General features: G+C 41.3%; 1 protein-coding gene across 4 annotated transcripts in view; it reads left to right on the top strand.

The window, feature by feature from the left end:
- OLFML2B (olfactomedin like 2B) overlaps positions 1-11,723 on the top strand; it is a 308,866-nt gene extending 297,143 nt beyond the window's left edge. For all 4 annotated transcript variants that reach the window (XM_072126737.1, XM_072126739.1, XM_072126738.1 and 1 more), the window contains one exon: positions 10,428-11,723. In XM_072126737.1, coding sequence (XP_071982838.1) covers positions 10,428-11,029 — 602 coding nt within the window. In that variant the 3' untranslated portion in view covers positions 11,030-11,723. The remainder of the gene's footprint in view (positions 1-10,427) is intronic.
- Positions 11,724-17,307: the final 5,584 nt, after the last annotated feature.

Consider the following 17,307-nt stretch of genomic DNA (forward strand, 5'->3'; position numbering starts at 1 on the left):
AAGCGGTTCAAGAGGTTATTATGCTTATTGAAAAAGAGTTTTGGTATAGATAGGGGAATTGTTTGGAATAGGTAGAGTAATCTGGGTAGTATAGTCATTTTGATGCATCCCACTCGCCCTAACCACGATATCTTTTTGTTGGCCCATTTGTTCAGATCTACTTTAAGTGTCTCTAGGAAGGGGTCATAATTTAACTGATATGTCTTGTTCAGGTCAGCGGGAATGCGGATCCCCAAGTAGGGAAAAGCGTTTTTTTTTTCATAGAAATGGGTAGTTGGCTGCTAGGATTTCAGTGAGTGCGGCTCCCAGGTTTACTCCCATTGCTACACTTTTGGTCATGTTTATTTTGTGGTTGCTGAAGTGTATGTAATTTTGTATGTGTTGAAAAATTGCAAAGAAGAGGAGTTTCAGACATTTGAGCGATATTTTTTGTTCACGGTTGTCATATTGAAAAGAGCATTAAAAGAATACAGCTACAAAAAGGATACAAATCTTAATTTTTATGGATGTGCAACAGACTTGGATATTTGGAGAAGCCTTTTGAATGCATAAAATAGAACTGAAGTTGCAGGGCAAACATTCAGTGGGTGAAGATAAAAGTTCCAGTTCACATGCTGGATATTTATGCCAATATTTGCCTGAAATTGATAGATTTTTTTTCCCTGCTAGGCAAGAAATCTCTCCCAGATCTCCCATCTGCAAATAAATTGCGGATATTCACTGCTCACTACATAAGACAGATTGCAGGAGAAGTCAGTTGTCATCTGCAGGACGGAGGGTAGGGGATGGAGGAAGCCACATATACTTTTATCCACTTTAAGTGAATGTAATAAGAAAGTTTAATTATAAAAGCAGGTTGGGAGTATTAAAAGGCTATTGGAACCTGATGGCAAGTTACCTTTAAGTATATTGGACAGCCAATTTTTCACCGTCCAACATACGTACCGATTCTCTCAGTTAATAAGACGATGCCTGCAGATGACACTGCTTTCTTATCAGGGCTGGCGCCAGCACCGGATGTACCTGGGCAAGTGCCGGGCCCAGAGCTGCTGGTGGTACCCACCTAAGCCTGTTCATAAGCAATCCATGGGGCTAAAGGGGGGGGGAGGGCTGCATCTAATGCATAGAGGGGTGAGGGGGGCTATATGTAAAATCAGGGGCGGACTGGGAATTTAAAGTGGCCCTGGAAAAAAATGGAAAAGTGGCCCCATTCTGTGGGTGGGGTCAAAACAAGTAGGCGTGATCATGTCATGTGGGTGGAGCTACTAAACTCCACACAAACTGTTGATTAATGGTCTAAATCAACTTGTGCAGCGCAGAGAAAGACTCATACTGCCTCCCTTATACAGGAATAACGCATCTTTTTTTAAAGAACTTAATACTGCCTTATATACACAAAACAACTACTACAATACCCTCTCCATTAAACAAGAATATAACTACTATAGTACTGCCCGCTATGCACAAAAATATAACTACTATACTACTGCCCGCTATGTACAAGAACGTAACTACTATAATGGCAAGAGGCTTAAAAAGCAAAAAGGAAAGCGGGGAATCCAGCATCCGTACACAGAGAATCCAAGGTAGACGACTGTTTAAAAAGTAATTCCAAAATTTTTATTCTTCAAAGTTAAAAAGTGCTTGTGCATTGACATGGGCACAAGAAAGCAAGCAGTGCGAGACACAAAAATTGGCAGAGGTTACCAATTTTTGTGTCTCGCACTACTTGCTTTCTTGTGCCCATGTCAATGCACAAGCACTTTTTAACTTTGAAGAACAAAAATTTTGAAATTACTTTTTAAACAGTCGTCTACCTTGGATTCTCTGTGTACGGATGCTGGATTCTCCGCTTTCCTTTTTGCTTTTTAAGCCTCTTGCCATTATCATGCATCACTGCGAATTTCCGGACCAGTGATAGGGGATACACCGTGCACCTGGCCTGGATTAATACTCTGAAAAGACTGCAGTCGTCAAGGGGTGAGCTGTTACCTGACTTTGTCTCTTTTTAACCTTTACTGTAACTACTAAAATACTGCCGCTATATACAAGAACATAACTACTATACTACTGCCCCCATATACAAGAATATAACTACTATAATACTGCCCCCTATGTACAAGAATATAACTACTATAATACGGTCTCCTATATACAGGAATATAACTACTATATATTGCCAGCCAGACCCCCAGTATATAGCCAGAAAGCCCCCTCCCCCTGCAGTATATGGCCAGCCACCCCCCCAGTTTACAGTCAACCAGTCCCCCTGTATATTGCCAGCCATCCTCCCCTGTATATAGCCAGACAGCCGCCCCAGTATACAGCCAGCCAGGCCTCCCTCAGTATACAGCCAGCCCAACCTGTATACAGCCAACCCGCTCCCCCAGTATACAGCCAGCCCCCCTGTAAACAGCCAGCCCCCCAGTATACAGCTCACCCTGTATATAGCCAATCCCCAGTATACAACCATCCCACCCAGTATATAGCCAGCCCACCCAGTATACAGCCAACCAGTCCCCCTGTATATTGCCAGCCAGCCCCCTGTAAAGCCCCACCAGTATACAGCCATAAAGCCCCCTCCCCCGCAGTATATGGCCAGCCAGCCCCCCCCCCCCGTTTATAGCCAGCCCCTTTTCAGCAAATAGCCAGCTTGCGCTCCCCCCAGTATACAGCCTGCCACCCCTCCTCACTGTATACAGCCAGCCTCTAGCCAGCCAGCCGCCACCCCCCTCACTGCACAGACCAGCATATTAAATAAATAAACCATGAACTCACCTTTCCGACGTTGCCCCAAAGCTCCGCTACTTTATCCACTTGGTCAGGCGGTGACAGCTCAGTGAGCGCTGGTGGCTCACAGACTGTGACGTCAGCCGCTTTGCAATGTCACAGTGTGTGCGACCCCGGCACACACTGAGCTGTCACTGCCGGAGGGAGTGGATAAAGTAGCGGAGCTTCGGGGAAACGTCGGAAAGGTGAGTTCATGGTTTGTTTACTGTTTTCCGACCGGCCCCTCCAGCCCCGGACTGGCCCTGCACTGGGCACAGACTGATCGCCCCACCGGGGGGGTCATATGGCCAGTCCACCCCTGTGTAAAATAACCATGAGGGGGCTGTTTGGTATCATAAACTAGGGAGTATTTTAGGTAACACTGGACTGTTCTAGTTACTCAATTTTTAATGGCACCACTTGAGCTTACTGCAAAGGGGCCTACTTCTTATGGTGAGGAGTATCTTTTACAGAAACTAGTGTAGGTGCAATCTGCTAACATTGTATAGACCAGTGGTTCTCAACCTGTGGGTCGGGACCCCAGCGGGGGTCGAACGACCAAAACCGGGGGTCACCTATAGCCATCGGAGCCGCAATTTTACTGTGTTTTTACTGTGAGTTGCATGGTTTGGGGTCACCACAGCATGAGGAACTGTATTGCGGGGTCACAGCATTAGAAAGGTTGAGAAACACTGGTATAGACAGAAATACACTTAAAAACAAAACAAAGGTAACAGTAAAATAAGACATCCTAGATCTGAATTAATGAAATAGTCTTATTGAATACTTTGTTCTGTACAAAGCTGAATGTGCTAACAACAAAATCACCAAAAATAATCATCAATGGAAATAAAATTAATAACCAATAGAGGCCTGGATTTGGAGTCACCCACAAAAGTAAAGTGGAAAAACACACCGTCCGTAAAACAAGACAAAATGAGTCTCAATATTGTGTGTGGTCTCCACATGCCTGTATGACCCCCCTACAATGCCTCGGTAAGCCATACAAGTTGCCATCCAGGATGGCACTTCAATGCAAGTTGGACAGAAGGTTTGCTGTGTCTGCAGTGGCGTAACAAGACTCCAGCAGGCCCCTACGCAAACTTAGTATCAAGGGTGTGGTCACATGTGACAGTATTGTATTTAAAATGCAAATGATCAGGGGTGGGGCTAGGTCCAATCACATATGCATTTCCATTGAAATGCATGTGATCAGTAACCAGCACCCAGAGTTTTGCATTGTTTAAATGTGTGACTGCACCGCTGTTCCCAACCCACGCATTATACACATATATGTTTGTATGAATACATACATACATACATACATACATATGTATCAAGTACTACACACACACACCTTTTTTTTTAAACACTCAAATATAGGTGCATATACATATAATTATATACACCCGTATATAATTATATAACACACACAAAAGTAGATACCTGAAATAAATATACTGCATATATAAATATAAATATACAAGCAACAGAAATATATAAATGGAAAATAAATATTGTTAGACATAGAAATTAGTCACAGCTGCTCCCTTCACCTTTGTGCTGGGCTGGTCCTTCCTGATCTTTGTTGTGGCAAACTCCTTACAGTTTACAATTCTTCTCCATCACGTGTAGATCAAAGACTTTTCCTGGTCATGATTTATTGCTGCAGAATTTGTCCCCTTTTTTCTGCAGTTCCTTGCCACACTAAAAATTCCAAAATCACTTTAACCATAATGACTGCTGGAGAAAAACTGTGTCCCGCACTGTGCCCCTTAATAATAAATAATTCATGCTCAACACTAACTGCACTGTGTCCCCATATATCCAAATTATACACTGTGACCCCCCTCAGAGGCTGGAGGCACTACCAGGAGACAGGCCAGTACACCAGGAGACATGTAGCGGGCCATAAAGGGGAAAAACCAGTCAGCAGGACCGCTACCTCTGCCTTTCTGCAAGGAGGAACATGGTGAGCACTGCTAGAGCCCTGCAAAATTACCTTGCACAAAGCAGTTAGAAACCAACTAAGGTAGTGGAACTGGAGGCTAAGTTTTTGCATAACCCCACTGAGGAGAATAAGAGCATGTGGTTAGAAGCACAGGAATGCCTCAGGAGATATTGTTTTGAGAGAGCTGCTCGGGAGGCTAAAAAGCAGAGTCAAAAGGCCATTCGGGGACATTACATATCAATGAAAAACCTGGCTGATCTGTTAAAAAGTCAAAATAAAAAGAGCCCCATTGGGGGGATAAAAGGGAAAGATGGGACCTTGGTAACATCCCAGGAAGGGATCAGAGAAGAGTTTAGACTATTTTTTGAGAAGCTGTATTCCTCTGAACTGAAGGTGGGAGAAAAGGAAATAAATAAGATACTGTCGGAGGTTCCTGTTCCGACGCTGCCAATGGAGGAGAGGGACGCCCTGGAACGCCCCTTGCAGCTGGAAGAGATGATTGAAGCCCTAAAAAGCCTCCCCAAGGGGAAAGCTGTTGGCACAGATGGGATCCCACCTGATGTACTACTTCAATATGCGGAAGTAATACTCCCCTTTTTACTGAAGGTCTTTAACCATTCAGTGTCTGTGGGCCTACTGCCCCAATCAATGAGGGAAGACATTATTGTCTTGATCCTCAAGGAGGGGAAATGCCATACGGATCTTGATGCATACCGGCCGATCTCCCTGCTGAACACCGACTATAAGCTGCTGGCCAAAATACTCGCAACAAGGTTGCAGAGGGTGGTGCGCCGAGTGGTACATGGCGATCAATCGGGGTTCATGCCGGGGAGATCGGTCAGGGATAACATCTTGCGAACATGGTGGTGTATGCAATGTTCGAGCGAGGCAGCAGGATGCCGTACGATTGTCTCCCTCGACGCGGTCAAGGCATTTGACCGCGTCGAGTGGGACTATATATGGCTCGTATTGAGGAGAATGGGGTTCGGCCCGCAGTTCGTTGGCTGGGTGAAGCTATTATATGGGGGGGCCTCGGCTAGAATAAGCATTAACGGGAAGGCATCGGCCGCTTGGCAGCTATATAGGGGAACAAGGCAGGGCTGCCCCTTATCCCCTCTGCTGTTTGCAGTGGTACTGGAGCCCCTGGCATGTAGCATTAGATCTGCAGCTAACATAAGGGGGTTGGTATGGGGCTACAGAGAAGTAAGAATACAGCTGTATGCCGATGACATGCTTCTGTTTCTGGACAACTCAGTAGAGGGGATAGGGGTGGTGATGGACTTGATTGATAAATTTAGCAGTATATCGGGCATCAAAATTAATCGGAATAAATCTGCCTGTCTGCCCCTGGATCCCTCATCATCGATACCAACCTCTTTTGAAAACCTCCCGGTAGTAGAAAAGATGAGCTATTTGGGGATCACAATTAGCAATAGGCCAAAGGATTACATCGAGCTAAATGTAAAGCCTCTATTATTTAAGATCAGACAGAAAGTCGCTGTGTGGAAAAAGTTGAATCTACCCATGGCAGCGAGAGTTGTTATCTTCAAAATGGTATTGCTGCCTCAGATTTTATTTATATTTCAAAACAGCCCAATGATGATCCCCAGGAAGGTCTTTTTCACCCTAGACTCTCTTCTAAGGCAATTGGTTTGGAATGGGAAAAATGCACGGGTTAGTTTGAGAAAGTTGCACGCTCCAATAGAGAATGGTGGTTTAGCTCTACCGGATTTTTTGAGTTACTTTATTGCAGCACAATGGCAAAATATTATTGATAGTGATAAAGAAATGATGAATTATATTTTAAAAAAGAAGTATGGGTGCTTATGTGATTATGATATATGGAGTCTGTTGGAAACTGGTGTCTTTAAGAAATTTTCACAGCAGGATGAATATTCGATTTTCACACTAATACAATGGGTTTGGGATCAGATCAAAAGGAAAAAAGGTGTAAATGGGTATTTGAGTGTAACACCTCTGTGTGGTTTTGTAAAATGGACCCCGGTATCGACGGAGTCTCTGAGATTTTGGAGGGGAAAAGGGGTTAGGTTTTTGCACCAGGTGATAGATCAAAGGGGTTTAAAATCCTTTGAGGGAATGGCTTTGGAATTTGGTCTAGGGGGGGGGATTGGTTCTTCTATGCCCAACTTAAGAGTGCCCTAAGTGTTTGTCTCTCAGACAAGGACTTCCTGCAGGAAGAACACCCACTAAAGGATCTGCTGGATCCTACAACCCGGAAGGGTCTATTGTCTAGGGTCTACAAGATAATGATGCAAAAGAAGCATGAACCCCCTGCAATAGAATGTTTAGTTAAATGGCAGAATGACGTACCTGACCTGACAGCGGAGGAATGGGTAGACTCTCTACAGATGAGAAAAAACGATCAAAAACATGTCTCATGTAATTTCTCAAATCTTCATAATACACCGAGTGCACATGACGCCGAAACGGCTAAACTATATGTGGAAAAAAAAGGATGAAATGTGCCCAAGGTGTAACCTGATAGATGCCGATCTTGTGCACATGTTATGGAGATGCCCAAAACTACATCGCTATTGGACACTGGTCCTTGATAAATTACAAGCAATATTCAATTGCAGTATCTCCTTAAACTTGCAGGTTTGCATCTTGGGCACGAAGAAAGGCATTGCTGGCCCTCCGGGATGTATCTCGAGTGTATGGAAGGGCTTATTTTTGGCAAGATTATTAATTCTGAGCCATTGGAAAGACACAGAGGCACCAATGATTAAGAGGTGGGAAGAAAGAATGGATACACTATTCTTAGCGGAAAGATGGGAGGAACTCGACACAGGGATCTGTAGAGATAGCTCGAGGGATATTTGGCTGAACCGCCCGTGAACAGCAGCCCTGTGCATTTATCTCTCTTCTTTGTTGATCCTTTCTCTATCTATGTTCAATGAATATTGGTTAGCTCTTTTGAAGGGATCCGTCACCAGTCGCGGGGGGGGGGGGGGGGGGGTTGGGGAATGGAGGGGGGGGGGGGAGACCTTGCATGTAATAGAAAGATGTCACACAGATGAATGTAAGGGACACTCAAACTGAAAATGTAAACTGCTTTCTCTGTGATTTTACCCTTTTGTATTTTATAACTTGTTGAAAAATAAAACTTTATAAAAAAAAAAAAAAAAAAAAAGAAACCAACTTCATGAGGTTGTGGACCGACGTCCACAGATGGGGGCTGTATTCACAGCCCAACACTGTGTAGGATGCATGGCATTTGCCAGAGAACACCAGGATTGACAAATTCACCACTAGCACCCGCTGCTCTTCACAGTTGAAAGCAGGTTCATGGTCATGGTACTAAGCACATGGGACAGACATGAAAGTCTGGAGATGCCATGGAGAGTAATCTGCTGTCTGCAACATCCTTCAGCATGACCGGTTTGGCAGTGGGTCATTAATGGTGTGAGAAGGTTTTCTTTGGAGGGCTGCATTTTTTATTTCAATATATTATTTTATATTTATTTCAATATTTTTTTTTTAATTTTATTATGATATTTCATTATTATATTATTTTTATTATGATTTTTTCTTGATTTTGTTGCCCGCACATTCAACTTTGTACAGAAAAAAGTATTCAATGAGAATATTTCATGAATTCAGATATAGTGTTGGGATTCGGGATGCGTGGATCCTCTGGACCACCGTGTGAGGTGGTACTATCCGACACGTGGGACCGGATGGTGTTGGCACAAAAATCCGGCAAGGTTTGCAGTAAGAGGCAGGCTTAAATGGATTATGTCACGGCGAGTAGGCTGCCGTCTCGTCACACGACGTGGGGTGCAACTGTATAGGTTAATTTAGCCAACTCTGCGCTCACCTTTCACTCAGGACACAAATTGAGCATAAATCACACCTCATACAGCTTCAGCACTCCAGTCACCTTGTCACACCACTAGACATGCACACTCAGCACTCTAGCAGTCATACAGCTAATCACACTTTATAAGGCTATGGGGCACATTTACTTACCTGTCCACGTCGGGATCCCCGATCTGGAATGTCCGACGATCATGGATTGTGCCGCGATTTGCAACATGCGTGCGCCTGGTATCCTGCATGTGTCGCTTACCCGATCAGGTCCGGCGGAATTCTCCTCCTGGGGTATGTAAGTGCTTGGATTGCAAGACAAATTTTAAAGTTAAATCCCGCGGATTGTCCAAATCCGACGGCCCGCCCCCCTGATTTGTGACGCATGAAAACCGGCGTGATTACGGCACAATCCCCTTTTAACTGCCTGTCCCGGTGGTACAATCCCCGAAAAGTCGGAAAACCCGACAGAAATGCGGCTGCGGGACCCTTAGTAAATAAGCCCCTATGAGTTCACAGAGCATACAGGGACCAAAATTAAAGTGAAAACCTTTTATTACAAAAAGTTGTTCAGTGCCTAAAAAAGAAAGATAAAATGACACACAACACGGCGAAACAGTTATAAAACAAAAAGGGAGAGAAATAATAAAAACTTACAACTTAACCCCTTAACGTCGCAGCCCTTTTTCGTTTTTGCGTTTTCATTTTTCACTCCCCACCTTCAAAACTCTAACTTTTTTATATTTCCATGTACAGAGCTGTGTGATGGTTTATTTTCTGCGTAACAAATTACACTTCAAAATGTTGGTATTTAATATTCCATGCCTTGTACTGGGAAGCGGGAAAAAAATTCCAAATGCAGTGAAAAAGGTAAAAAGGCATTTGTCCTGTATTCTTGTGGGCTTGGATTTTACGGATTTCACTGTATGCCCCAAATGACATGTCTACTTTATTCTTTGGGTCGGTACAATTAGGGGGATACCAAATTTGTATAGGTTTTATGTTTTCATACATTTAAAAAAAAATTAAAACCTCCTGTACAAAATAGTTTTGGGGGATTTTGCCATCTTCTGCGGCTAATAACTTTTTATACTTTGGTGTATAGAGCTGTGGGTTGTTTTTTTGCGGATTTTGATGATGTTTACAATGTTATCATTTTTAGGACTGTGCGACCTTTTGATCACTATTTATAGATTTTTTAAAATTTTTAAATGGCAAATAAGTGCCATTTTCGACTTTGGGCGCGATTTTCCGTTACGGGGATAAACGCAGTGAAAAACAGCTATCATATTTTGATAGATCGGGCATTTTCGGACGCGGCGATACCTAATGTGTTTATGATTTTTACTGTTTATTTATATCAGTTCTAGGGAAAGGGGGGTGATTTGAGTTTTTTTTTATTATATATATTTATATTTTTTTTAACTTTTTTTTTATTTTTACTATTTTTCAGACTCCCTAGGGTTCTTTAACCCTAGGTTGTCTGTAAGATCCTATCATATACTGCCATACTACAGCACATGCTGATAGCACATTGTAATGCATTGGTTAACTCGAAATTTCACAGGGAAGCTTTCTCAATAGTGTAGGCACAAAGATCTTGCAGGGTTTGCAGGAAGAGGCAGGTTTAAATGGATTACCTGAAAATGGCCAGTGGCAATAAGCGGTGGGCTGGCCCTTGAAATCTTTTGATAGAGGGGCCAGGGTGAGCCTGTGACCCGCTATATGGGTCACTGGACCACACGTGACATGTAGGATGTGTTATTTGTGTATTCCCTTTATTTTAGCAGTGTATATAAATTATAGAGAGATAACATGTTGAATATGGAGATATAGTGTTTTTCATGAAACTCTTCTGTTTGTTGTTTTTTTCTAGGTCGTTGGAGCAATTCCTACAAGCTTCCTTATAGCTGGATTGGAACAGGACATGTTGTGTACAATGGATCTTTCTACTATAACAGAGCATTTACTCGCAATATCATAAAATATGACATGAAACACAGATATGTAGCAGCTTGGTCTATGCTCCATGATGTGGTTTTTGAAGAGGCCACCCCATGGAGGTGGAAGGGTCACTCAGACATAGACTTTGCTGTGGATGAAAACGGTTTATGGATCATCTATCCAGCTGTTGATGATGAAGGGTTTCTGCAGGAAGTAATAGTCCTCAGCAAGTTAAATGCTCAGGACCTTACAACACAAAAAGAGACAACATTTCGGACTGGATTACGAAAGGATTTCTTTGGCAACTGTTTTGTTATCTGTGGTGTGCTTTATGCTGTAGATAACTATAATAAGAAGAACGCCAATATATCTTACGCTTTTGACACTCATACAAACACTCAAATAGTTCCAAGACTGCTCTTTGAAAATGAGTATGCTTACACAACACAGATCGATTACAATCCAAAGGATCGCCTGTTATATGCTTGGGATAATGGACATCAAGTCACCTATCAGGTGATATTTGCCTACTAAGCCTAACTTTTCAGTGTAATAATCAAACATTTTCCACTACTAACGATTTTTTATTGACACACCAAGTTGGAAATTTGCAGCTGCATTTTTTTATTTGTAATGTAAATTGTAATACCAGATACTTATGTTCAATAACATAAGTCAACTATTTTAATATAAACTACTCCAGATCACTGAATATCACAAAGCGCAATATAAATACAGATTTGGAAATCTAATGCACAAATATAAGCAGTTTACATAAATACTTTATAAAAGTATTTATATATAATGTATAAACTCAGACTCATGCACCACAAACCGTAGTGAAAACTAAAAGAATAAAGCATTTTCCCCCACAAACAGCACAAAAAGTCTCTGTTCACCCAGGCCGCTACTGACCAAAAATGGTGGAGACATGTGTGCTGCTGATTTAGGTTTAATTCTATGAGACTGCTGGAAAAATTGGGGCAGATTTATTGAGTGTCTAAAAGACTAGTCAGGATGATAAATCTGGCATAGGTTAAGACTGTTTAGTCTAACTTTGCAACTGTCCTTAGTTGTTTTTAATTAAATCAGGAATTCTGGAACACCCCCCCTAAGCTACTCCCCGTTCTGAGGTAACACCTTTTTTTGGTAAATGTTTCCTAAATGTGTGTCCTATTCTAATCCGTGTTTAAAGCTTAGGATATCCCATAAAAGTCAATGGAGCTGTACGGCGTAGCTCAGTCACTGGCTTCCTGGAAAACAAGGATGAAACAGATGAACTTTGCGGTTATACAGCCACGACACAGGTTAGATACAGATTACACATGGCCAAGAAATACGGCCCTTACAGCCGTAGATTTCGGACATAGCAAAACAACAATCATGCGTAGGGGGGCTAAAGTACAGTGACTACACAGAAAGTCTTTATGGTCTCTGAATACTGCAACTAATGATGCAAATAACCACTAACCTAATTCTAAATTATGAAGTCAATTAAAAAAAGGGAGAAGACCAGCCACAGGCAAGATTACTAAGTGTAGAGCTATAAAATCCTCCGACAATGTCATAAACTTGCACAATATAAAGATGTTTTCCAAAGTAGCCAATTTTCCAATAATTTGTACATACATATTTGACTTTTGGTATACAAATTATCTGACACAATATTTTACCCTTTGTTAAAAAAAAATGAAAAAGCAAAGCTAAAACAGCTCTGCATATTTTTTAATTTCAATGTTTTTTTCTTTTGTAACAAAGGGGAAAATATTTTACAATATATTATCTAGATTGGCATATATTTCCATTGCCGAATTGCTTTTAAAGGGGTTGTCTCACTTAGAACATTCCATTTAAACAGATCAGCATTGTGGGACCACCATTTCTGAGTTTGACAGAAGAGAGGCTTCTTTCACATAACTGTTCGTCATTTTGGCTAATAGAGAAAGGTTCCAAGAAGGGAATCTCCTTATAGTTAAAGTATACCCTAAAAAAGATTGTGTAGAGGAACTATTTATTTTCACACAACCCCTTTACATTCTCTGAATGGAAACCATGTAAACAACAGGTGCTTTTGTTAGTTAGTTGCTATGTGAACATGTGAACATTGTACTATGAAATGACAGGGCAAAAGTCAAGGTTGGGCTCTTTCCTGACTACAAAGATATATGAAGTGCCCCCATTAATGAATTAACATAAAAGGACACTCAATGATTTATATAAAACACTCAATAATTTATATACAGTGTCTCATCATGCTTTACAGTGCTCCTCATGAACATAAACAGGCTCTCTTGATTAAAATATATATGTGGTCCTTCCCTTACCATACAGGGAACCCTCTAATTTCCGCCACCATTCCATCATTGTCCCCTTTTAAGTACCCAAAGAGAAAATAATAAAAACTTACCTGTCAGTAAATCCACAGCCAAATATCTGCTGCCTTTTCTGCCTCAGAAGCAGTGAACGCACACAGGCAGTTATAGAGGAGGTCCATGCAAAAGGTTTCTCTGCTATATCACTCTCTGAATCATCAATGGTACAGTACGTGCCTCTTCACAACGCATACACCATTTACGTTTTTTTCCCCAGTATGGACCTGCTAATAGCTTTTGACAGGTCAGTACTTTTTGGTCGGTTAATGCTACGGGGGGAAAAGGAGGTACGACATGGTCTCTAATTGTATATCTTTACAAGTCACAATGTACAGTTCTTTTTATAGCTATACTGTTTTACTTATATAAGTATGGATCCCTTTAAAGTTTCAGGATAACACAAATTGTAAACGTACACTTCACTTCTGGCTTCCTTTAATGGTCACTTTTATATAGCAACTCTCCTCTTATATGTTGTGACCCATTAATCTCTATTGGCTAGCAATGGCAGGCATATATAGAAACCGAGTCAGATTTACTTATGGTAGATGTCCCCAACTTACTTGCTCATTGCTTAGGCTATGGCCTGACCTCACATTTTGTAAGTTCTGATAGAATAGAAAAGCCGAGCACAAACATCTACTAAGAATTTGATAAAATATACAGTTTGATAAAATTAACATCATATGTGACATACGACGTCATGATAAATCAGTCACATATATCATATCACATATGATGTTAATTTTAATAAACACTATATTTTATCAGGTTCTTAGTAGATGTTTTGGCTCAGGGGGTATGGGTATGTGTGGGTATTTACAAAAAATTATCCAAAGTAGGAGAAAATTAGAAAGCTACCGGAACTTACCTTACTGACCATTCTTTAGTTCCAGTAGCGATGGTTACACTGTTAGGTGGCAGTGATATGTGGTTGAGTTTGGGACATTATCACTGCATGAGCAATGTTATGTTTTGGAAGTGCCAGCGCTGTGGGAGTATTTAACATTTACCATGCTATTTTTTCCTTTTTGTTTTATACCATATCCTACTTAAAGCCAAATTTATCAGACAACCCCTTTAACACTTTGGATAAAGTAGAAATAAAGGTTTTTGAAAACAGTATTAACAATAAAAATTTACGAAGATTTGAAGTATTTTGCAGGATGTTTGGTAACTTGAAAAGATTATGACCCAAAAGGATTCACACAAAATGCTAAAACTTAACATTAAAAGTATATGTTCAGGAAATATATTGTTATGTCAAAGTTTCAAAGCAAAGGCCAAATTGAAATAAAAGATACACGTTGCACATTATATGAATAGTAAATTGGCATTAAAACAATTACAGGGAAAAAAATATCTAATCATACTGAATTGCTATTTTTTATTGATGGATTTGTATAAATTGCAGAATTTGTTTATATTCCTCTGCAAACTGTGGATCAGTTTGCTAAATTGCTTTGATTGTAATTGTGATTTAACCTGCTTAAAATATATTAAACATGTGTCATATTAGTTGCATCATTTTGCTACCGTTTTTATCCTAATTAACCTGGGCCCAAGATTGGTCCAAAAGAAAAATGGCAGCTGAACACCAATATTTAAATATGTTATATTTGAAACAGAACTGTCAAACCAAGGTCACAGGCTAAAGAGCATATTCAAGAGATAAGCAGAAGTTAAAATCTTAAAAGGGTCATCCACTTTATCTCATGTATTTTGTAATTTGTGCGTAATTGTGGTGGGCAGGATAATCTGTAACTTATCCATATACATCTATTAAAAGTCCACTCCTCATGGGCATGAGGTGCTCTGGCGTTTTTAACCATTGTGATATGCGCGCTTTTAATATTCTGTTTGTGAGTATGCTGGAATAAAATTCATTTTACTCTTATCCTTGGTGATCTGCACCATCTGTCCACATTCTTCCTGATACAAGACCAGTGATCGCATGCACGAGAGTGTAGCGTGGTCTCCCACAGGATCCAGTATAGAAAAGTGAACATCGTGACAGGAGGAATTACTAAGGAATTTCTTCAATCTTCGATCTATGAAGAACTTGGTGAGACCGTTCTGTGGAATCTTCAATCTTAATGTTTTATTGTGGCGTTAGAGCACTAACATTGTTTTTTTTATGTGTGTTTTTCTGGCTAATTTGGGAGTGTGCCAAGTTAGTAGCTCCTCCAGTATTTGCCTACCTTTTTCCGGACACTGCAACACAATTTGTTTTACAACATTTAAACTTTGGGGGTCTTTCCCCCACAATTAGATGATGCTTGTTCATGTCCCAATGTGGAGGAAATAAAAAAAGTTAACAAAAATGTTATTCAATATAAAATACATTAATGAATTAATTAAAATGCTCCAAATCTCCATTAACACATGAAATGACATATGAGAAAAAGGTAAAAATCATAACACAATCCCCACACAGATAGTATCACCCCATCCATAACAACCAGTAGAATAAAAGTAAATGATTGAACTCACACAATGAAAGAAAAAAAAAAGGTTAAAAACCCGGCAAAAATTATGATTTTCATGTATTCAATCCCACAAAAAAAAGCAATAAAAAGTGATTAAAAAAATGTACACCAGAATTATACTGTTGTAAAGTGCAACACGTCCCACAAAAAACAAGCTGCTCTGTAACCAAATAAAGTAAAAATGTTATGCCACTTGGAAGACGGCAATGCAGAAATGATAGCTTTTGCCCCACATTGGGGTTTTAATTACCGTGTATACTCGAGTATAAGCCGACCCGAGTATAAGCCGAGGCCCCTAATTTTACCACCAAAAACTGGGAAAACCTATTGACTCGAGTATAAGCCCAGGGTGGGAGATGCATTGATCACAGACCCCACCAGTATATAGCCAGCCAGCCCCCTATTGTATACAACCTGCCCCCAGTAGTGTACAGCCAGCCTAGCTTGCCCCCAGTAGTATACAGCCAACCCAGCTTGCCCCCAGTAGTATACAGCCTGCCCCAAGTAGTATACAGCCACCTCAGCCTGCCCCCAGTAGTACACAGCCAGCCCCCAGTAGTACACAGCCAGCCCCCAGTAGTACACAGCCAGCCCCCAGTAGTACACAGCCAGCCCCCAGTAGTACCCAGCCAGCCCCCAGTAGTATGCAGCTTGCCCCCAGTAGTATACAGCCACCTCAGCCTGCCCCCAGTAGTATACAGCCCAGCCCAGCCTGCCCCATGTAGTATACAGCCTAGCCCAGCCTGCCCCCAGTAGTATACAGCACCCCAGCCTGCCCCATGTAGTATACAGCCCAGCCCAGCCTGCCCCCAGTAGTATACAGCCTGCGCCATGTAGTATGCAGCCACCCCAACATAAAAAAAAACAAAAAAAACTTGTATACTCACCCTCCAATGGCCCCGATGTGCAGCGCTGCACCCCCGATGTCCGCGCGGCTCGTCTTCAGGCTTCTGCGCCCATCTTCTTTCTTCTGCTGGGTGCCGCCATTGCTCTCTCCCGGTCGGCTCCTAGTACGATGCGCCGCTGCTGGCGTCATGCTAGGCGCCGCCCGGGAGAAAAACAATGGCGGCGCCCTGCAGAAGAGAGAAGACGGGCGCAGAAGCCTGAAGACGAGCCGCGCGGACATCGGGGGAGCAGCGCTGCGCATCGGGGGCCACCGGAGGGTGAGTATATAAGTTTATTTTTTTTAAAGTCATTTTTACTGACTGACTGACTTGTATTGACTCCTGTATAAGCCTAGGGGACGTTTTTCAGCACATTTTTTGTGCTGAAAAACTCGGTTTATACACGGGTATATACGGTAGCAAATATAGTAAAATATAAGAAAAAATATTCAAGTGTGCTATCCCCGTTGATTGAAGATAACATGATTATTAAGTTATACGGCAAACAGCAAAAAAAAAAGTAAAAAATCCCGGACAGAATTGATGCTTTTCTACTCATGACCTCAAAAAAAGTTCCTAAATTTTCAACAATAGGTGATACCAACCCCAAAATGGTAACACTGGAAAAAGCATCTCATCCCGCAAAAGAAATGTCATCACATGGTCCCAATAACAAAAAAGCTAAAATTTAATGGCCTACAAAAAGGGCCATTGAGGAAACTAAAATCCTGGCAGCTGCAGATCCCTCCTTCCCTTCTGCGTCTCGCTGTGCCCCCATAAAACAAGTAACGTCCACATGTTGGGGGTCTCTGTACTCGGGAAAAATTGCATAACAAATTGTAAGATGAGTTTTCTCTTTATCTTTTGGAAATGTGTAAATTTTAGTGCTACATAAACATAAATCTGACATAATTTTGAGCATTCTAAATTTCACCTCCATTTAATTACTCTGAAGATCTCAAGGGGTTAACAATCTTTCTAAAAGCGGTTTCTGATAGTTTGAGGGGTACAGATTTGAAAATGGGTTGATCATATAGGGGTTATTTAATGCTAAATATTTAAAATTT

Source organism: Engystomops pustulosus, chromosome 10, assembly GCF_040894005.1.
Source record: "Engystomops pustulosus chromosome 10, aEngPut4.maternal, whole genome shotgun sequence".
In the NCBI taxonomy this organism is placed as follows: domain Eukaryota; kingdom Metazoa; phylum Chordata; class Amphibia; order Anura; family Leptodactylidae; genus Engystomops; species Engystomops pustulosus.